At 42.6% G+C, this 22,272-nt stretch overlaps 1 protein-coding gene across 1 annotated transcript in view; it reads left to right on the top strand.

Moving 5' to 3' along the window:
- Nucleotides 1-21,852, top strand: part of LOC119496339 (oxysterol-binding protein-related protein 10-like) — a 46,828-nt gene extending 24,976 nt beyond the window's left edge. The window contains exons 7-12 of the mRNA XM_037783560.1: nt 8,047-8,214; nt 11,828-12,353; nt 15,855-16,041; nt 16,902-17,084; nt 18,975-19,128; nt 20,035-21,852. Of these exons, the coding sequence (XP_037639488.1) occupies nt 8,047-8,214; nt 11,828-12,353; nt 15,855-16,041; nt 16,902-17,084; nt 18,975-19,128; nt 20,035-20,079 (1,263 nt within the window). The 3' untranslated portion in view covers nt 20,080-21,852. The remainder of the gene's footprint in view (nt 1-8,046; nt 8,215-11,827; nt 12,354-15,854; nt 16,042-16,901; nt 17,085-18,974; nt 19,129-20,034) is intronic.
- Nucleotides 21,853-22,272: the final 420 nt, after the last annotated feature.

The following is a 22,272-nucleotide window of genomic DNA, read 5'->3' as shown; positions in this document are numbered from 1 at the left end:
TGCAGTTACTACATGTGATATTCTGTCTCTTTTCTGTCTTCATGTGCTCTCATTACTGTTCTCTGAGGACCGCCCACTCATTACTTATTCAGGAGGAAAGAGCTTTTAATAGATTCCTGCTTCATTCTACTGGGACGCCAACATGTAACATACTAACACACACGTTTATTCACATCTGGTCATTAATAATAACAACACATCAAAGCTTCTGCACACATACACCACTGGTTGTTCAGCCGCACAGTAATTCCAGGAGACAGCTGCTCGTGTCCCGTGTGAAACCACAAACCAAAGTTGATTTATGTGTCATGTAATTACGGCACCTCTGGAGTTATTTTAACCCAAACCACAATCTTTTCCTAAAGCTAACGAAGTCGTTTTTGTCACGTAACTTCCTTCCTTGACATTGAAGCAATGTGAGGGAAAATACGCTTTGTAGAAAGAAACTAGAATGGCACTCGAAGAGCGCAGGCCTCCGCCAAGGTGCCTGACTTTAAAAACAGATCACAGCTCACAGCCGTGAGGTGGTCGGCTTATTATTAACACGGTGTGTTTCCGTGTAACGTATCGGCGGATGTCTCTCTCATTCAGCAGCCTTGTTATGTCTGTATAACGTTACACTACGTTGTTTCTCATCCCGTCATCTACCGCCTTTTTCTTTCTCACCGCGGACGGCAAGCAGCTGCCGCTGCACCGCAGAGTATCGCCACACATCCACACACGTATCTCTCTGTTCTCAGAAGGAAGAAGGCGGTGTCATCAACGCGTCATCAACGCGTCATCAACTCGTCATCAACGCGTCATCAACGCGTCATCAACGCGTCATCAGTTACACTGTGGATGTGTTATACCCTGTGGTCTTAATGCTCAGGCTGATCGGAATCCTTAAAAACAAATTCCTGAATCCGGATCATGATCCGGATCGCCGCCAAAATCTAATGGATTGTTTATTGTGCCACACTCCACCCCTAAAAAAAATTATACGGACGGACGGACGGACGGAAGGACGGACAGACAGACAAGACGGACAGACGGACAGACAGACAGACAGACGCCGGTGAAAACATAACCACCTTGGCCGAAGGCCTTTGGCCATAGCGGAGGTAATAAGGGACTGGGCAAAGGGGGTGCAAAACGGGGGAGGCACGTCATATCATTTTTTAAGCACTGGGGAGGGACTTATGTCTTTTATTATGACAATAGGGGAGGGACATACATCTTAAAATTGTGTAACCTTGTTACCTTTGGAGATGCATCATTGCCGGAAGAATTGGATGTAGCCATTGCCGCTGACTCATCAGCAGATATGCTCCAGGTGGAAAGCCACAACGTTGTGCCCGGGCTCATATTCTTCACAGTTCCTACAGGAAAGACACCTGCCCCTCCAAATTCCACGTTTTATCTTTCATTGCGTTTCTGTCAGGTTTACGGGGATAAACAAGACTTGGACCCATACGCAGGTGAGGATGAGGAGGAATAGGAGGCTGATTTCAATGATTTAATAACGACAAACTACAATTTACAAAAATGCAGCTGGTCCAGCAGGAAGTTTACAAAATCCAAAAAGTAAAAACACAAGGAGTTAAACTTGAAACTCAAATACTGCGAAACAAAAACTCATGAGATGGAAACACCATTAGAAACACAACTCACCAGAGCAACAACGAACTGACAAAGAAACACAGACTAAATACACCAGGAGAGCAGGGTGACTGAACACAGGTGGAACAAATCAGGGCGGGGCAGACAATCAATCTATCTATAACAGAAAACCCAAGAAACCAAACTTTCAACAATTTCAGAACTAATAAGCCACTAAAAAGACAAACACAAGATAGTCGGAAGTCTTAACAAAAAGGAAAAGTCCAGCGGCCACAGCACCAGACACAAACACGATTGGCGGCAAAGGTCAACCCTGGCGGAGGCCAACACCCACGGGAAACGCTTTTGACTTTGCCATTAAACGTAATGGTTGGAAAACTTTCTATTTTCTCCAATACTGTGTGAATATATAAATATACATAATATAATATAAATATTGATATTTATGGTGGAGGGAGGGTCATGTATTTTCCCCGTCACCCAGGGAGGCTCAAGGAAAAATATGAATAGCTCCGGTGAGGGTCAAGAAAAAAAAAAAAAATGAAAGTAAATAATGACCAGTCCCCAAGAATGCAGTGAAGCAGCTACACACACACACACACACACACACACACACACACACACACAATAGACACACTTTTACATTCATCCACACAAGCCAACAAAAAAAATGAATACATATTTAAGCGTCTTTAAACACAGAACAGTACATTTATATCATAAGAATATCAAAACTCCTGATTCGACCATAATGACAAGGTGTTGATCTGCAGAAGAAGTCAGTTGATCTTATAAGCTGCTGGTTGCCATGACAGTGAACATGTAATTAATAGTTCAACCTGAATCCATCTGATGGGAGGAGGAGGGATTATCAAGAGATTAGGATGGAGTTGAACTGAAGTCTCTCATCTTTCTTTGGTTTCCTTTATCATCCCACTCACCTCACTGCTCACCAATGTGTCCTTTTAGGTGACATGTAAAGGTGATATCATGTGACCTGTGTTTGAATGCGTTGTCGCATCTTCTGTCAAATTTCTTGTGAGTTTAATCTTTCCACTGTGCAATAAAGGTAAAAAAAAAAACAAAAAAAAAACAGTGGGGAACCAGTCATGTGTTTGGTGTGCAGCTGATCAGCCCGCTGGGAATAAAGAGCAGTCATGGGGTATGAGGAGGATTAGGAGGAGGGATGTTCATATATACCCACATACTCACTCACTATTAAACACACTGTGCACAGAGACAAACATTGATAGAGCTGTGCTAAATGTAAATTGTTTTGGTTTTATACTAGCGGTTAGCTAAAGTAAAAACTACAATGTTTTATACCGAATTGTAGTGAAGCAGAAGTGTAAAGTAGCAGAAAAAACAATATACTAATTAGTTAAAAGCAACACATTTGATTAATATATTCGGGGCGCTGCAAATTTGGCCTTTTTCCCCCAGTAACCAGCCTTCTCAGTTCTTGTATCATGCCGTAAATCGGCCATCGTTTTCTACGTTATACAACTATATACATTGTTTTTTAAAAAACAAACAATTAATACAAATACAGTGCTATTGCATAAGAAAAAAAAAACTCTAATCCTATTGGAGTCGGCACATTGCCGTGGTGGATTAGCTTGTGTGTCTCTTTGACCCTGAGAGCTATTCCGACAGGAGGCTGATCTTAGTTACTTTATAAATTCAACCAATAGGGCTTGGTCACAGGTTAGAGACCAGACAAATATCAGCTCCCTTGCTCAGATATGAAGGCCGTTGCAAAAGTAAAACATTGTTGTATGAACCTGAAGCGCCTACCCAAACTAAAACATTCTCATTTGACCTGGGACTAGAGGTTACCGGCAGTCCTGAACTTTATCCAGCAATATCTCTGGCATTCTTACAGCTAAGACAAAAGAGAAATGCACCGATGGAAAGCCGAAAATCTTGCCGTTTAAAGTTGACCATGCCTCCTTTATTTGGGTTTTTCTGAGGTTAAAAGCTTTTAAAAAGCACCCTTAAAAAATAAAGAGGGAAAAAAAAACATGTCTGTGATCTTCTGACATCTGATCTAATCAGCTTGAACACACTTTGGAAATCACCAAGAGTCATAAAAATCTGTTTTCTGCAACATTTAGGAGCATTAAGCGCCTATTTGGCGACCATTTTCAAAAATGGCTGCCACGGCCCTCAGGGGCCAAATTTGCAGCGCCCCGATATTTATATCTTTTCATAACATATAAACCTACATCTGTGCCAAATGTGTTGTTTTATCGCAAAATGCACAACTGTTATGCTTAACTGCCCCGCTAACAGTATGTGTTCAGAGGAAGCGTTAAACAGTCAACTGCAGTTCAGCTGCACGGCGCCGCTGCAGACAGCTGCATAGATTTAATGTGAATGTGTGAAAAACATGACTATATGCTTGCGGTCTCGACGATCAGTGATGTCACCTTGTTCAAATCCATGTCATGTGACAAAACTATGGCAATAAGAGCCCAGTCGTATTAAACCGGAACCATCCCTGGTTTCAATAAGGTTTTCATTTTCTTTCGTTCTTTTTTTTTCTGCATAACGGAGCCGGAGCTGGCCTTTCAAACCTGTCATGTGCACCGTTGCAGAGTTGACAATAAGGACACAGGGAGCAGCTGCACTCAGCTCTCAGCCCACAGTGGCTTCCATAGTGGTAATTACACAGACTGTACCACAGTATCGTGTAGCCAGGGGTGGATGGAGGTATAGACGGAGGAGGAGGGGGATGGGACATCGGGACGAGGAGATAAAAGCAAATAAGTGTACCAGGCAAGAAAGGGAAGACGGTAGTGGTGAGAGGAGGAGGAGGAGGAGGAGAGGAGGAGGAGGCATCAGAGGAGGAGGGGTTGTGATGTAACACAGTGTGTATGTGCAGGGGGCGGGACTTATGTAAAGAGGGAGGCCGATGGGGATCGAGAGGATTGTCAGCATCACTGTTAAGCTGCCTATCAAAAGTGCAGCAGGCAGCTGCTTTCTCTCTTTCTATCCATCTCATCCTTTCTTCCTTCCTCTTCTCATCTCACCTCACTTTCTTCATCGTTGATGTCTCTCAGCCTCTCCTCACCCTCCCCTTGGCTCTCTCTGTCGCTTGCTGTGGTAATATCGGTGCTGGGACATCAGCCAGGGTCTCTCTGTCTGTCTCTCTCTCTGTCTCTCTCTCTGGATGGTGGACATGAAATCCAGCAGGACTCCCAACAAGTCAGCAGTGGTTGTGTGCCAGCCCAACAACGTGAGTGAGAAATCACTACTGTGTGTTTGTGTGTGTGCATGTTGTGATATTAGTTCATCATTAAGCCGTGTTACCACAGTGTTGACCCAGGTAGTGAATGAATAATAGTTGCTTATCTATAAAAGTTGGCAGGATTACACTGTAGGTTTGTGCATCTGAGTGTGTATAGTACCAGGTGTCCCACTTTACAAGGGACTGCATAGCATTTTTGTCCCTTGTCCCACGTCCCACATATTGAGACGATGTCCCACATTTTCTCTAGTTTTCAAAAGTCAAAAATGCTTTTTTTAAAATCTGGCTTTTATCCAATGACTGTGAAGAAAGCAGGGAAGGCTGACATCATGGCGTTCTGTGTTTCCTGTCAAACTGTGCCCACGTGGGTCAAGTGCAGGTTAACATTTCACCGTCTTTGCAACGCTACGCCCAACGGCGAGTCACCGCAAAGTCACAAGCTGTGCAGATTTAGGAGGAATATAATGGAAACTACCAGAAAGAAAAGGAAGAGCAGCTACAACAAAGACTGTGAAACTACTTATAAGTATTTATAAGCTGGTGGAAGGAGATTCTCAGAGTTTTTTAGTGAAATTTGCCAGTTATTTACAAGCGGAATACGCCACGAAGCAACACAGTTCATGTGAGTCTCACAAGAAACGTGCGGCTCAAACAGAGATGTGCCGATCTCTGGATGCATTCGGGCAAAGCATAGAGATGTTACAAGATCAGGGGCAGAATAGAAATGTTTATTGTTTAAGTTAGAGAGACATTATACCAAAATTGTCGACTACCTTTTAGCCTTGGTAACGTGTCCCACATTGTCCCACACAAACATACTCTTTGTCCCACATTTGGTTTGTTGGGATCTGGTCACCCTGTGTGTAGCCAAGAGTGTGAAACTGTGTGTGTGTGTGTGTGTGTGTGTGTGATCCGACGGTTGAAACAGACCAGCCATTTACAACTTGTAATAAACTCCCTGGAGCATCAGAGAGGAACTGGACACACAGATAAGAAAATGACTGTGTGAGTGGTGGTTGACACAGTGTCCATCTTTCATGCCGCACAATCTTCTTACATAACCTCAGTGTAAACCCGATTGTTGATGAATTATTTAACAGAAATGTATTTCTGGTTTAGATTCTTAAAGGCTTAAAGGGACAGTCTGACAATATTTGTTGTCTTACCCAACGTCAGATGAGAGCAGTGTCGGGGAGAAAAAAACGACAGCATCAGTCGTTTCAGCACTAATACGACATTTTGTTTATGTTCAAGTGACAAAGACTTATGGTACGTCACACATACTTGTCAACCATGAGACCTTAAAGAAAGGGAGGATTTCAAAACCAAAGCGGGACTTTGTTTCCTGCATTCTGGTGACTTTAAAAGAGTGAAAATAACAAAATAATAAGTATACTGCAACAGCATTTTTATGTTAAACTTTTGATTTTACCTTTAACTCCCAGGAAAGAAAACTGAATAATTCGCCCCTCTGGTGTGAACTTGGCGTGTGAATCTCTAACATAAACTAATATTCATCCGTCTTTATTTATTTTTGCTCCTGCTTGAGTATTTCTTTTTCTTAGTTCTCTCCATTTCTCTCTCCTTCTCTCACTCACTGAAGGTCCTTTCAGACACAACGCGACAACGCCACCACTACGCTCTGAAACCCTTAATTCCGATGGCGTGTGCCGTGGCTCGACGGCTTTTCGCTGCATCGAGCAAAGCCCAACTTTGGGCGCTGTGGCGAGACAATGCACCCCTTCAGGGGGCGATGAGAGACCTGTGCGGCATCGCCCTGTCGGGGGTTTCTTTCACAACAATGACCGGCTCGCTGTACATTATTCCTTACTTGTTGCACAGCTTTGTTGAATCCTCAATTCTGATTGGTCAATTACGGCGTTCTACGGTCTGATGTAGTTCTGATGTTGGACCGTTTTTGTGTCAAGCTATTGATTTCTCAAGTAAGTGGCCGTGTAATAAGCGACATAATGTACAGCGAGCAGGTCATTGTTGTGAAATAAACCCCTTCAGGGCGATGAGAGACCCTGTTGGGGTTTATTTCACAACAATGACCGGCTCGCTGTACATTATCCCGTATGTTTAACACATCTTTTCTAGACCCGCCCCTGACAAACAAACCCTTCTCTGTTTGGCTTCATCAGTATAACCACCATCCTTTGACGTAGCCAGGAATCACATCACATGAGTGTATGATCACTCTTGTACACCAGCTGTCAGTTGTGCCAAAGGGAATGTGAGGTGGAATATGAAGCAGCATTAACATGTTATTAGTTATGATTAGTGATGGCACAAACCCCTGCTAACAGTGGCTCAGTTTGTGCCTCTCATGTAATTACCGTTGTAAGATTTGGAGCTCTACAGTCACAGAAAACTAATGTATTCATCAAAAATTACATTGAAGGGAAAAGTGGCAGTTGTTTAACAAACCTAACCATCTTTTTATGACAGGATGTCTACAATCCTGCAAGACGATTTTCACCTGATGCTGTTCCCTCCTGTGTGCAGGGAGTAGTGTTCACATTCATTCAGTGCAATGTCACAAGTTTGGTCACGAGTTTCACTTTTCCTGTTTATGCATTATGGTTTTCATTTACAGAATTATTTTTCTTGCTTACGCTTTTGGGTTCACATTCGTTAATTCATTCATTATCCGTAACCGCTTATCCCATTCGGGGTAGCAGGGGGGGGCTGGAGCCGATCCCCAGCTGACATTGGGTGAAGGTGGGGTACACCCTGGACAGGTCTCCAGACTATCACAGGGCTGACACATAGAGACAGACAACCATTCACGCTCACATTCACACCTATAGGCAATTAAGAGTCAACAATTAACCCAACCTGCATGTCTTTGCCCGTCTATGCCTTGTTACATTATGCATTAGCAACAGTAGGAGTACAGATCTCTTTCGCCTCCGTTTTAGCCACTATATTTTTGACAACAAACTCACATTCAAATTGAAACGATTCAGATTTAATGCTACAATTTATGATATTTAATTAGTCTCAAAACTGGCCCACATAAAAAACAGGCATATGCACGTTGTACGAGTGCACAGAACAGTATCTGCGAGCGTGAAAAGCAAATCCGGAGCCAGACCTTTCTTTAGCGCTGTGGAGATAGGTCTGGTTATGCGAGACTACTGTTAAAACGAGCTGGCTTCACCAATAGTTCTTTGTGTCTCCACCAGCAGGGACAGCAGCAGGGTCAAACCAGCAGCCCAGAAACCCTGGATCCCACCGACGAGACCACGGACACAGAGGACCATGAGGAGGAGGACCTGGGAGTTCTGGATGACCAGCGAAGCATCATGCTTCACCTCCTGTCCCAGCTCAAACTTGGCATGGACCTCACACGGGTAAGACTCTGGTTTTGCCACCCGATTCAACTGTTATCAGGCCATTAAATAGGCTTTATCAGTGGCTAAGCACCATGCTGTAGATGTGGGTCAATAGGGACCTACTGCACCTACTACATTGTAAAAGTGAAACTTAAAGGCAACACATTAACGTGAAACGTCACGTTTTGAACACAAACAAAAAGGCTTCTTTAGGTTTAGGCAACAAAACTACAACTTCTTTAGGTTTAGACAATAAAACTACAACTTCTTTAGGTTTAGACAATAAAACTACAACTTCTTTAAGTTTAGGAAACAAATCTACAACTTCTTTAGGTTTAGACAATAAAACTACAACTTCTTTAGGTTTAGGCAACAAAACTACAACTTCTTTAGGTTTAGGTAATAAAACTACAACTTCTTTAAGTTTAGGAAACAAATCTACAACTTCTTTAGGTTTAGACAATAAAACTACAACTTCTTTAGATTTAGACAATAAAACTACAACTTCTTTAGGTCTAGGCAACACAACTACAACTTCTTTGGGTTTAGGTAATAAAACTACAACTTCTTTAGGTTTAGGCAACAAAACTACAACTTCTTTAGGTTTAGACAATAAAACTACAACTTCTTTAGGTTTAGGCAACACAACTACAACTTCTTTAGGTTTAGACAATAAAACTACAACTTCTTTAGGTTTAGGCAATAAAACTACAACTTCTTTGGGTTTAGGTAATAAAACTACAACTTCTTTAGGTTTAGGCAACACAACTACAACTTCTTTGGGTTTAGGTAATAAAACTACAACTTCTTTAGGTTTAGGCAACAAAACTACAACTCCTTTAGGTTTAGGTAATAAAACTACAACTTCTTTAGGTTTAGACAATAAAACTACAACTTCTTTAGGTTTAGGCAACAAAACTGCAACTTTAGGTTTAGGCAACAAAACGTCTTTAGTTTAGGCAATACAACTACAACTTCTTTAGGTTTAGGCAACAAAACTACAACTACTTTAGGTTTAGACACTAAAACTACAACTTCTTTAGGTTTAGGCAACAAAACTACAACTTCTTTAGTTTTAGTTTTAGCAACAAAACTGCAACTTTAGGTTTAGGCAACAAAACTTCTTTAGTTTAGGCAATACAACTACAACTTCTTTAGGTTCAAGCAACAAAACTATAATCTTCTTTAGGTTTAGGCAAAAAAACTACAACTTATGAGAAAATTTCTCATCAAAGCTTCAAAGCCCAAAAAATGGTATTCGGTACAGCCCTAATTGGGATGTTGCAACACGTTCTCACTCCCACCTCAAATACAGACACTTGGTCAGTCGCCCTACGCTTCGAACTCTGATGTTCTAGGTTCCCCTCTAGTGTACTTTCTGTACGTGACATTCATAATGTCTTTTCAAAATAATCTTCCAACGTAGGTTTACTTATGACTAACCACCGTAACAACTTACAGGAGCCGCAAAAGCCGCACCACGCAAAAGCCGTGATGATGTAATTTTCTCCTCGCGCCGGCTTCACTACAGGGAGCATAAACCAAGCTTTAAAATTAGCTCTGTTTCTGTACAAATATCCAATATTTTGTCGTAGCTTGCTGACAAGTGTGTCAATGTGAAATTTAAAGCAATACTAAGTCCATTCAGAGTGCTAATATGCAAACTGTTGTCTATATTTGAACAGCATTGGTAAATAATACACAAGGCCTATGTTGTCTGTTTTGTTTTGACATCCTTGCTTCTCTGTCTGTCTTTATTTAATACCCGCCTCCTCTTTGTTGTCCTCCAGCCCTCCCCTCTGTGGTTTTAGTTAGCAGTCAGATGTCCTCTGCTCATGTGATTGTGGTGACTCTTTCAGACCAGTGAGCTCAATCTGATTACTAATGGACCAGTGCTCTGGATCACAGGGATAATGTGCTGATGATGTGCAACAGAAGGGGATTCTGACCTCGAATACCTGAGAGAGGGGCGGGGTGTAGGCAAATTATGAAACGGCTGGGGGCGCCCTCGTGATCCAACTCTGTCGATAGAACCACATTATTCATCCAGACATAGGCTATCCATCTGCCCATCTATCCTTCCCCTCGTCCATCCATCTATCCCTTCATCTATCAACCATGTGCTCTGGTCGTGTCCATATTGACTAGTGGTGCTGCGTGTGACAGGGATCGACATTTCTGCCCTCTGGTGTGGCTCAACCAAAATACCCAATCTGACTGTGAGGTGTCATTGTATTTACAGTCAGGTTGTGTAACAGGCTTAACTTTATGTAATCTGAAGGCCGATAGAGAGTCTCTCCGAACTACAACGTACAATTTACCCCACATGACATGAAACCATAACTTACCATTGAAGCTGTTAGTGGACCTACAGTCTATATTAGGGGTGGGGAAAAAAGGTAGAAGGTAGTGTTCGTAGTTATTTTAACCCAAAAAACGATATTTTCCCCTAAACTTAACCAAGTGTTTTTTTGCCTAAACCTAAAGAAGTTTTTTTTTTTTATTTCCTAAAACTAACTTTTACAACGTAGTAGGCATAGTAGGCCCCTACTGACCCACATTTGTGGTGCTTATAGCGACTGATAACACCTATTTAATGGCCTGATTACAGTTGAATCGGGTGACAAAACACATATAGACTGGATGTAGAAGGAAGTTACCGCTTTTATTGTTGTAGTCTGAGTAATGTGACATCATATCCTTTCCATATCCGTCACAAAAACAAACCACAGCGAGCCGAAACAATAAAGTAGAAAACGGTGGAGGGTCTGCGTGGATACGACCTGCACCCTCACATGTTAAATCCAAAGTGGTAAACACTACACATCCAGTAAAGTATGGAAACACTTTGGGTTTCACACATTGCAGGAAAAGCAGAGCTAGACATCACGGCTAAAGCTGCATGCTAACTCTGTCATGGACAGGAAACGTTATCGTATTGCGGTAACGTGCGGTCAAGCCGGCCGTCACTCTCATCTCCGCGGTCAAATGGGCCGACGCTACAACTGTAGAGCACCCAGATACTGACATTTATGTTAAATGCATTCAAACGGCCCCGATGGAGCTGACCATGGATGTATAAAGAGAAAGGAGCTGTCGGGAGAGCTAGAGACAACCATATACGAATTTTGAGATAGGTGAATCGTCCCAGCTCTAGTATGTATGGGTCAATCCCCTCATGATGTACGATGGATGGAGCAGATGAAGATAATGATGTTTGTTGAAAGGACGGCGCTTACTATTGATTCTACTGCTGCCTAAAACACACATACAACTGTCAAACAGCCCTCTGAGTTAATGCAATTTTATTGATCTATCAAGCTCTAGTGTGTGTGTGTGTGTGTGTGTGTGTGTGTCTACTTAAATGTTTTATTTTCTGAGCCAACCTGTGAACCCTTGAGCGATAACTGACGTTTCAGAGGCTCTAGCAGGTTCAGTTTTAGGGCTAGAGGGAGGCTACAGATATCAAATGAACCCTTGACCTCTGACCTCAAGATATGTGAATGAAAATGGGTTCTATGGGTACCCACGAGTCTCCTTTCCCCTTTACAGACATGCCCACTTTAGTTCAGTCTGCACAATGATCATACTGTAGATCATCACACCTCCTTTTTGTTGTCGTCTCCGCCAGGTGGTGCTCCCTACCTTCATCCTGGAGAAGCGCTCCCTACTAGAGATGTACGCAAACTTCATGGCTCATCCCGACATGTTCCTCTCCATCACCTCCGGCTGCACGCCAGAGGAGCGCATCGTTCGCTTTGTGGAGTACTACCTGACTGCCTTCCACGAGGGCCGGAAGGGCGCTGTGGCCAAGAAGCCCTACAACCCAATCCTGGGTGAGAACTTCCACTGTTCCTGGTATGTGCCTCGGGACCGCGTTCGACCTCTCAGGACTACCAACTGTGCTGGTCCCAACTCGGCACCCTCAGCCACTTCTACCATCCCCGGGTCCCCACAGAGGGGGACGGATGGTAGCAGCAGCAGAAGAAACTCAGACTGCTATCGTGTTCGGTTTGTGGCGGAGCAGGTGTCCCACCACCCACCTGTATCAAGCTTCTACTGCGAGTGCAAGGAGAAAAGGATGTGTGTCAACACTCACGTCTGGACCAAGAGCAAGTTCATGGGCATGTCTGTCGGAGTCTCCATGGTCGGGGAAGGTAAGAGAACATGTAGCCGGTTCTAAAAATGAGTGTGTGCTTGATTTACAGAGCATTGCAAAGAGTTGCACAAGGTTACATGTTGATATTTTCCTGACATGGAAAAGCTGTTAATCCATTTGTTTGGTATTGTCAAAAGTGTGAGCAGAGGCCAACAAGGGAGTCAAACACAAATCCCATCTCGTCGGATGAGGTAATGGTATTTTGGTGAAATTTGGGTCAATGCAGCATTTGTCGGTTGCTGTTTGTAAACACACATTCAAAATTGGCCGGCTCAACGAAAGAGAGACAGAGAGAGAGAGAGGGGAGAGGGTTATGGCGGAAAGTCTTGTGTAAATATAACGTCATGTTTGCACAAAAAGGCGTATAAATTGGCGTTTAGCGTGCAATAAGTACGTCTTTCTTGATATCCATGTGTCATTTGTACGCCATGTATCCTGTACTGACTGCTATGTAAACGCATCCATGTATAAATACTACGGTAAGAGTTAGTGACGTAGCATAAAAAGAGAGAAAGTCCACTTATGGTGGGCGGGTCCAACAAACACAGGACTTTTAACCAGGAGGCCTGTGTTTGAGACCGTTGTTGACCGGTGTTTTGTTTTGTAAGGTACGTTAGTGACGTTTGTCACGTGTCATGTGTTTTTTATTGACTTTTGTGACGTGTTTTCCGTATTTTTTTTCGTACGTTTTACTTAGTTTAATTACTTATTTTAAGGCCAACCATGATGTTTTCCCTTAACCTAACTAAGTAGTTTTCTTGCCTGAATCTGTAAGACGTTTGCATGGCGTACAAATAACACGTGAAAACATTAAAATGCGTACTCTTGAGACACAAAATGTCTGTGTAATATCGTGGTACTTATACGCCTTCCCGTGAGATCATGTTGAAATATGACATCACGTTCTTGTTGTAATCGGAGCGACTTGTGGGGAAACAACTCGGAAGGGATCGGATGCCCTTCGCCAGGGCAGAGACGACTGATAATACATTGTAAACAGACGAAATCATGCAGGATCACCAGAAACTCCTTTAGTTTACTTACACGGGGCCTCCGGCAGCGACCAACCCGCCGCGGAGGTGGAGAGCTGGGCGTCCGGCAGCAGCGGCTCCTCCTCCGGCCAGGAGGAGTAATAACTTAAATAACAACTTCATTAACAGATACTTCAATATAAAATGTTATATCTGCAACAATAAACTGTTAAAATAACATAAATTATAGCATTATTAATAATTAGTAAACATTATTAATTATCATTTTGTTGTTTGTTAACAGTAAAATAGTAGTCTGTACGAGAGCCTCCTCCGTCAGCTGATTAAATCCCTGCAGCGCTCTGAAACAGCAGCACTCGTATGTGTGTTCCATCTGGAGCCTCTAATTGGAAAAATGTTACACCAAAACAGATTGCCATTATGCGTGTTCATATTTTGTGGTTAACCATCACCAGGCTGCTGTGAGACAACCACACAGACATCCATGTATTCTTGAAATCTATACCTCGTGTTAATGTGTAGGACAGCATCAGGGTAGGAGAAGCTAGTAGGTTTTATCATCAATTGCCATGGTAGATAACTGAAAGAAGATATATAAGAACATGACAGCAACCTCTAGCAACCATAGTAATTATGACAGGAGCAGAAGCGGTTGTGTTCGTAGTTATTTTAACCCAAAAAAACGATATTTTCTTTTACTTAACTAGTGTTTTTTTCCCTAAACCTAAAGAAGTTGTAATTTTATTGCCTAAACCTAACTTTTTCAACGTAGTAGGCATAGTAGGCCCCTATTGACCCACATTTGTGGTGCTTATAGCGACTGATAACACCTATTTAGTGGCCTGATTACAGTTGAAACGGGTGACAAAACACATGTAGACTGGAGGTAGAAGGAAGTTACCGCTTTTATTGTTGAAGTCTGAGTAATGTGACGTCATATCCGTTTCGTATCCGTCAACCAAAACAAACCGCAGCCGGCCGAAACAAGAAAGTATAAAATGGCAGAGGGTCGGCGTGGATACGACCTGCACCCTCCCATTTTAAATCCAAAGTGGTAAACACTACACATACAGTAAAGGAAAAGCAGAGCTAGACACTCGGGCTAAAGCTGCATGCTAACTCTGGAAACGTTATCGTATCGCGGTAACGTGGGGTCAAGCCGGCCGTCACTCTCATCTCTGTGGTCAAATGGGCCGACGCTACAACTGTAGAGCACCCATATACTGACATTTATGTTAAATGCATTCAAACCGCCCCGATGGAGCTGACCATAGATGTAGAAAGAGAACGGCCTTGGAGATGTTAGTGGAAGTATGCACGACTTACTACGTCCGGTTTTCAAAATAAGGTGTTAACAAAGGGAACTGTATATACAAAATACATATATGGAAATAAGATTGATTGGATTATATTCACCAGAAGTATAAAACATCACATGTCCCTTATACATTTATAAGAAAATACCACTAATTTGTGAGAGAAATGTCTTTATTCTTTATATTTAACTTCAGGACATCTCTGACTCCATACATGCTGAAAATCAAACATTCTTACTGTATTAATTTAGATATTTTCCAAAGTAAAAATCCCTTGAAGTGTATGATTCAACTTTTTGGTATAATGTTGAAAAAGTTAACAAAAATCACAATAAATTGTAATATCGAATCACAATACTTCAAAATCGTGATAGTATCGAATCAGGAGATAGGTGAATCGTCCCAGCCCTAGTATCAACCTGGATTCATCTGTGTCAGCTCCTGTGTAGATCATGACTGACTGCAGCATGTGGGTCTTTGTTTTACAGAACACACACACGCATGCATGCACACAATTAAGTGAACACGTATGGGGGGAAAAAACAACACACACTATACACACTATAGGAAATAATGCCACTGTGTGTGTTTTTTTTTGCTTGTAGGTCTTTCAGATGAGGAAGTGTATGTACATGTCAGTGTATGTCCATATGTGTGTGTCTTGGGTGAACAGATGTGCATGTGTTAGACCTGGGCCCATGGCAGCAGACTGGGCACAGGGCAGCTGTCTGTTATATAAGCAGCAGGGAGGGAGGGAGGGAGGGCTGGACGGGAGCTCACGAGGGACAGGAGAATCAGAGCCAAAGTCGGAATCAAATCTAAATCGCAATGTAACAGCAGCTACATTGATGTTCTCAGAATGCAGGAACTCAGGAAGGTGAATCCAACTTATAATGGGGATCACCATAGTCAGTAGGATTCATCCTCTGGGGACCATGTCTGTATGAAGTTTCAAACTAACCAAGTAAACCTAAAAACTAAGTGAACCTACATTAGAAATTGATTTTGAAAAGACACTATGCATGTAACAAGGGGAAACTGACACATCGTCCCTGAAACGTCCAAACTGACGCTAGAGGGGTACCTAGAGTGTCATAGTGTGAAGCGTAGGGCCACTGACCAAGCGACAATAAACATCCACAGGTGCTTCTTCATGCCATTGCTCTTTTAAATCTGTGCTGTTTCTCCCAGGTGTGCTGTATTTGTTGGAGCATGATGAGGAGTACGTGTTCACACTGCCCTGTGCCTACGCCCGCTCCATCCTGACTGTGCCATGGGTGGAACTTGGGGGAAAGGTCACAATCAACTGTGCCAAGAGTGGGTACTCTGCCACTGTCACCTTCCACACCAAACCCTTCTATGGAGGAAAAGTACACAGGTAGGCAGAGAGAGAGAGAGCCAGCTTCTCTGTGTTGGTTCTATTTTCCTGAAACAGGACTGAAAAATGCATATTTTTGTGCCAAAATAAGCACCAAAATCACACTCTCCTCCCGCATCAGCACAAACACAAGGTGCCATTAGGGTGACCAGATCCCAACAAACCGAATGTGGGACAAAGAGTATGTTTGTGTGGCACAATGTGGGACACGTTACCAAGGCTGAGAGGTAGTCGACAATTTAGATATAATGTCTATCTAACTTATGACATTTACCCTGTACATCACATTCTACCATTGTGCACACTATAAAATCAATTAAAACAACTAAATTGTATAATTTTGACTCCAAATGGAGTAGTTTTATTATAATAATGAAATATGATCAAGTTAAACTTAGATAATAACAAACAAGATCAATATCAATGAAAATAAGATAACAAAAGGGAATCCAAAGTCAAGAAAAAAAATATTATAAAGTAAAATTATAATTTCTCGTGCGTTGATTTTGTAACTAAAATATTGAAATAATTGCCAAATAAACATTGTTTGGATAAAATACACTTGGAGTGTTGTTTTAGTTGCGTTAAGGCCTCGTCTTTTAGAAACTATTCGGACCAGCACAGCATTTTATGAAGTTTTTAAAGGCAGTGTTTTAACACACAGCTCAGCCGGTACCCAATACCGGGTCAGTCGGGTAAAAGAGGTTAGTTGAAATGCAGCACATTCAAACATAAAATAAAAAATACAGTTGGAAACATGTACAAAAAAAAAAAAATACCAACGGGATGTTGTACTCTACACTAGATGGCTTTGTTGGTCAATCATGAATGCTAAAGAACTCTATGTTGATTTCTAACAGAGTAACAGCAGAGGTGAAGAACAACCAAACAGGAAACGTTGTGTGTAAGGCCCAGGGGGAGTGGAACGGGATGCTGGAGTTCACCTACAGCAACGGGGAGAACAAGGTGATCGATACCTCCAAGCAACAGATCATCAAGAAGAAGATCCAGCCTCTAGAGAAGCAGGGCCAGTATGAGTCACGGTGAGTCTGCTCACTTCAACTAAGCATTTAGGACTTCACTTCGACTGACACTTCCGCTCCTTTTTGTCATTTACACTTAATGTCACATTTCCACTGCTTTCAGTGCCCCCACTTTATTTCCTTTAAAGGGACTCAATGTAAGAATCAGAAGCTGCCTGTTAACAGTGACACCTGTGGCCGTTATTTCAACGACAGTCATCCTGTTGCTCACGCTTGTGCTCGCACTACGTAGAACGCAAACTAGCAGTTATGGTACGTGTCCACAGGCTCCGTCCTTTCCACGCTTCCCATTCATTGTCTATGTAAGCAGCCGTGCAATGCATTCTGGTAGTGTGGAGACATGGACCGTCACGTCGCCCGCTCCTCATTAGCATAAAGTTGAGGCCCAGGCTACTTCATGCAAATCACAGGCGTCCGGTGCGACTCTCTGCCTCTGGAAACTCCCCAGAAACTTTTAAATTTAACGTTGTCGATCTAAAATAAAGACAGATTCATCAACTGCATGGATTATTTCTCACATAAACTGTTTATGGAAACACATTTCGCTGAACTATTTTCATAATATAAGAAAAGAAAGTTTCAAAACAAGCCGCCATGTTGGTTTCGGTTTGAAAGCTGGGAGCAGCAGCTCTCGAGGGAAAGCATCAAGACACCGTAGTTTTGGTCTCCTGGGCCGGAATCGATAACGTTACTCGCGTCATTCATTCTCTGCTCATGTAGACATTACTCCTCAATAGAGTGCTCCAGGTGTGACATATTTTTGTAGGGCAACCAGGAAGTTGGCATCACACGGTGTTAGAAAGTGTTTCATGTCTGCCATCATCCTGATGAGCTCAGAGAGGAGCTACAGGCTCACACAAATGAGCCCAATCTGCAATCAGTGCTGCTATAACTAGGAGGAGGAGGAAGAACACTTCTCTGTTTGTCCTGCTACCAGCCAGACCTGTTCCTCTGTCTTCATGCAGTGCTTCTAAAATACACCATTTGATGATTTTAAAGGGGAAGTTCATCTAAAATAAAGTCCTTTTTTTGGTGGAACTTCCTGGCTCGCTGGCTGAATAATGATATGTGTCTGATATTGTTTTTCAAAGTCTTTACTTTTGCCAACGCACCTCTGCCATTACTGTACCACGCCCCAACTCCAGATAGCAAATTGAGTTGTAGTTCTACTTGCATCAGTGGCTTGTTAATGAAAGGCAAAATAAGTCAACATTGACTTGTTTTCGCACAGGAAACAAACAGCGGTCTCTGGGCTGAAAGCCCTGTGTTTGTTTGACCCATCCACCCACCCTGACCTCCTCCCTACACGGACATCCTTGCTCCTCATACTACATCAGCTGCTCTGATCGTCTGATAATGACCCGAATGGGTTTACAAAATTTCTGTACATTGGATAGAAACTACAGTTTGTTATTACACGGCTGTGTTGAATACTCAATTCTGATTGGTCAATCACAGCGTTCTGCAGTCTGTAATGTCTCTATGACAGACTGTTGCTATGTATAACAGACTGTTGCTATGTATAACAGACCATTTCTATGGCCGCCGTTTAGATGTCAGACTCTGGTGGACCGTTTTTATGTCAAAATATTGATTTATTCAGTAAGTAGCCCTGTAATAAGCGGGCATAATGTACAGCTAACAATAATGATCGGCTCACTGTACATTATCCCTTACATGTGAGATATACTGTCCAGTTGCAATCAAGATAATGGTGGTTGCAATGTTGCTGTTCCAAAAACATCTTGAGCACATGTGATATGGGAAATGTGTGAAACTGTTGCACATATCTATCTTTGAATGATGGTGATTGTGCAGTGAGCTATATTTTCCCTGTTTCCCACGCATGATAATGACGATCATTCTTGTTCTGTGTTTCCTGTGCTCCAGGCGTCTTTGGCAGCACGTAACGGCGTCGCTCAAGGCAGGAAACATGGACGCAGCCACAGAACACAAACACTTCCTGGAAGAGAGGCAGCGCCGCGAGGGCAAACAGAGAGCTGCAACCAAAACCCCCTGGAAACCCAAATATTTTGTTAAAGAGGTGAGGAGGAGCACGGACAAACCAGTGGCATCAACTGTCTTAGTGTCACTGGAAGTGACCAGTAACAGGTTCTTTGTCATCACAAGTTGGCAGATATTATATTTTGCCTTTTTAGGAGCTCTGCCAACTCAGTGTTGAATAAGATAAAGTGTTTTTTAAAGTACTGAGGCTCTTCTCTTGCAGTCTGCCCCCGGTGGTCTCTGCCTCATCTGAGGTGGGATCCGGGGCGATTGGTGGAGGGATGGCAAGGATACAGATCCTGGCACCATTTTGGGACTGGACCTCACATCATGGGGCCTGCTTTGTGGTTATAAAAGGTTACTCCACGGGCCTCTCTCCTCGGACTTTTACCATTTGGCATTGCCATGCCAGTGAAGATAACAGTACTGTTAACCTTTAGTTCCAAATACTGGAAATACTTCAAATCCCAACCGGTCGAGGCAGATGGCCGCCCATCCAGAGTCGGGTTCTGCCCAAGGTTTCTACCCGCTAAAGGGGAGTTTTTCCTTTCCATTGTCGCATAACAATGCAATGCTCCTGTTGGGTCTCTAAATTATAGAGTACGGTCTAGACCTGCTCTATATGAAAAGCGTCTCGAGATAACTTCTGTTATGATTTGACGCTATACAAATATAAATTGAATTGAATTGAACCCCACCGCAAAGACTCGGTCACCTCTACTTTTGAGTCTAGTTCTGGGGACATCCAGGAGCATCAGATTGGTCGACCTCAGCGCTCTAACTGGAGTGTGAAGGTGCAAGAGTTCTTATAGATAAGGCGGTGCCAGCCCATTTAAAACCTTAAAAACAAGCAATGCAATCTCAAAATCAATCCGGAAACGGACAGGAAGCCAGCAGAGGGAGGCCAGAACTGGTGATATGTGATCACGTTTTCTTTTTTTTGCAGGGTGAAGGATGGGTGTACCACAACCCTCTGTGGAAAGCTCACTGACCAGGAGCCTTGGAAGCGGCTGTCCAATCCCAGACAACTAGTGGGGCGATCGAGGCCGAGGGCTGGCCGACAGAGATGTGAGGAGAGAGACAGACAGACGGAGAGAGAGACAGAACAAGTGGTACCAAAGACAAGCAGAGGAAAATGGACAAAGTTCCAGTCCTGTCCAATCAGAAACATGTTGGTTCAGCAGTGAGGTGAGACTGATCTTACACGGGTAACAGCCACTTTTGAGATTACAGTATTCAGACAGAATGGGGGACGTTTTTTCTGTCAGCTGATCCCAACAAACCCCTGTAAACGGCTACTGCCCCTCTCACTGTTTAGTTGTTTGCACAATGTACTAAACAACCGTGTTGGTCACAACAGATTTGCACAATTCACTGTACAATATAGTGTAAACTGCATATGTGTGAGCAATGAGTGTGTGTGTGTGTGTGTGTGTGTGTGTGTAAGAATGGATGGATAGACTATTTAGCCACTTTGAAAAACAACCCTGTTTCATAGAGTCCAGACAGCAGCAGGGTCGAATGTAGTCCGACTAATTTCATTAGATGTTGAAGCTGCAGCGCACTGATCTTCTCTGTAAAGGAACTTAATATGACAGAGAACTTTTTTAGGGGAGAAATGGTGTTTTATCTGAAGTCATAATCATTAGGGGAAGGCTCCATCCTCAAAGTATTGTACATACATCACTTTCACTTTCATAATAAACCCTCCAATCAGCCGTTACGTCACTACAGTGGCTTGAAAAGAAGTGCCCCTTCCCACTGGAACATTTACTATGCTGCAGTTTGATCCTAAACTTAGCTTTAATGGGTCAGTTCATGCATATAACTGTACAAAAAATACATGCTCTCACTTCCCTCTATTGGTATCTTTCCATGCAGGTTTTATTTGTCCCGGTTTTCCAATATCTGCCTTCGAAATTGAATTCATTTTTTTTCATTTTTCAGCACAGAAAAGTGATATTTTACATGACACTCCCATTTATTTTATTTATTTATTTATTGGATTTGGGAGAGCTGACTCAACCATGTTAAAATCAAGATATAAAACAAGCTAGTTCATTTACTGAGCCTTGCAGTTTTACTGCTAAATTAAATAATGTAGAGTAGTCTTACAAAGTTAGCTTTGCTGCATTAGCTGTAACTGTAGCTGCGAGCTTTTAACCAGCCTGTTGACTTTGAATTCTGAGTCCACAGATGATCGATTAAAGGAATTGATGTTTAAAATGTATATTTTGACCGGAGGTTCCGTCTTTGCTTTTCAAATATGAACGGTTTGTTAAAGTTACTAGAAAGGAACTTTTAACTGGTTATGAAACAGTCTCAGTGTAATACTGCAACTTCTATATGACCTAAATAAGGAAACGAGACCATCAGCAAGAAGATTGGCTATTTCTTTATAGTTATTTTTAATGGCTGTCATCAAGTCTGATTCCCCCTCGACATCAGACGAAACGGCACTGACCAGGCCCAGGCCGTATTGCTGGGCCCGCTGGAGATGAAGGGAGGCGCGGGAGAACCAGAAGCAGGACTGAGCGGGGCAGACTGCCAGACCCTGCTGCATTAAAATGAAAGGTTTTCTAAAGGGAGTCTGGCAGCTGCGGCTCTTTACACCACAAAGCGGTGGTGCCCATGGAAACACTACCGCTTTTGTCCACAGGGGGCGCCAAAATCCACACAAAATGAAAGTTCCTCGTAGTAACTTTAACTTGAGTTGGCCTCCTACAATTCTCTAGCTCCTCCTGCTAAATGAGCTGCTCTACCTCAAACCAAAACTCCATCACCTCAAAGATTAGGACTCCAACAGTATGTGCTGTCTTTAACCTCCAACTGCATCTGACCAAATAGGGCACAAGTAAGCTTATGGTTGATATGTATGTGAATGTCTGCTATTTGTAACAGATAAGCACCATTGTGCACTTTGTAGATACGTTTGTAGTGAGGATCAGGATCACAGCACCAGTGTGGTGTGAAATAGTCCACTGGATTACATTAGTACCAGACCTAAATGGATCATTGGTGTACTTTAAAGTCTGAATCTAAGTACTGTATGTTAAGTAGTTGACTTAATTCTGGTAACGAATAGTCCTGAAGTATAATAATCAGTAGTATTTTGATCTTCTTTTTCTCTATTCTCAAACTGTGGTAGAAACAGTCTTATTACTGAGGTGATTTGGAAAAATCA

The sequence above is a fragment of the Sebastes umbrosus genome, chromosome 11, assembly GCF_015220745.1.
Source record: "Sebastes umbrosus isolate fSebUmb1 chromosome 11, fSebUmb1.pri, whole genome shotgun sequence".
NCBI classification, from domain to species: domain Eukaryota; kingdom Metazoa; phylum Chordata; class Actinopteri; order Perciformes; family Sebastidae; genus Sebastes; species Sebastes umbrosus.
The sequence above is the reverse complement of the archived record's forward strand: the minus strand, read 5'-3'. Positions and strand labels throughout refer to the sequence as shown.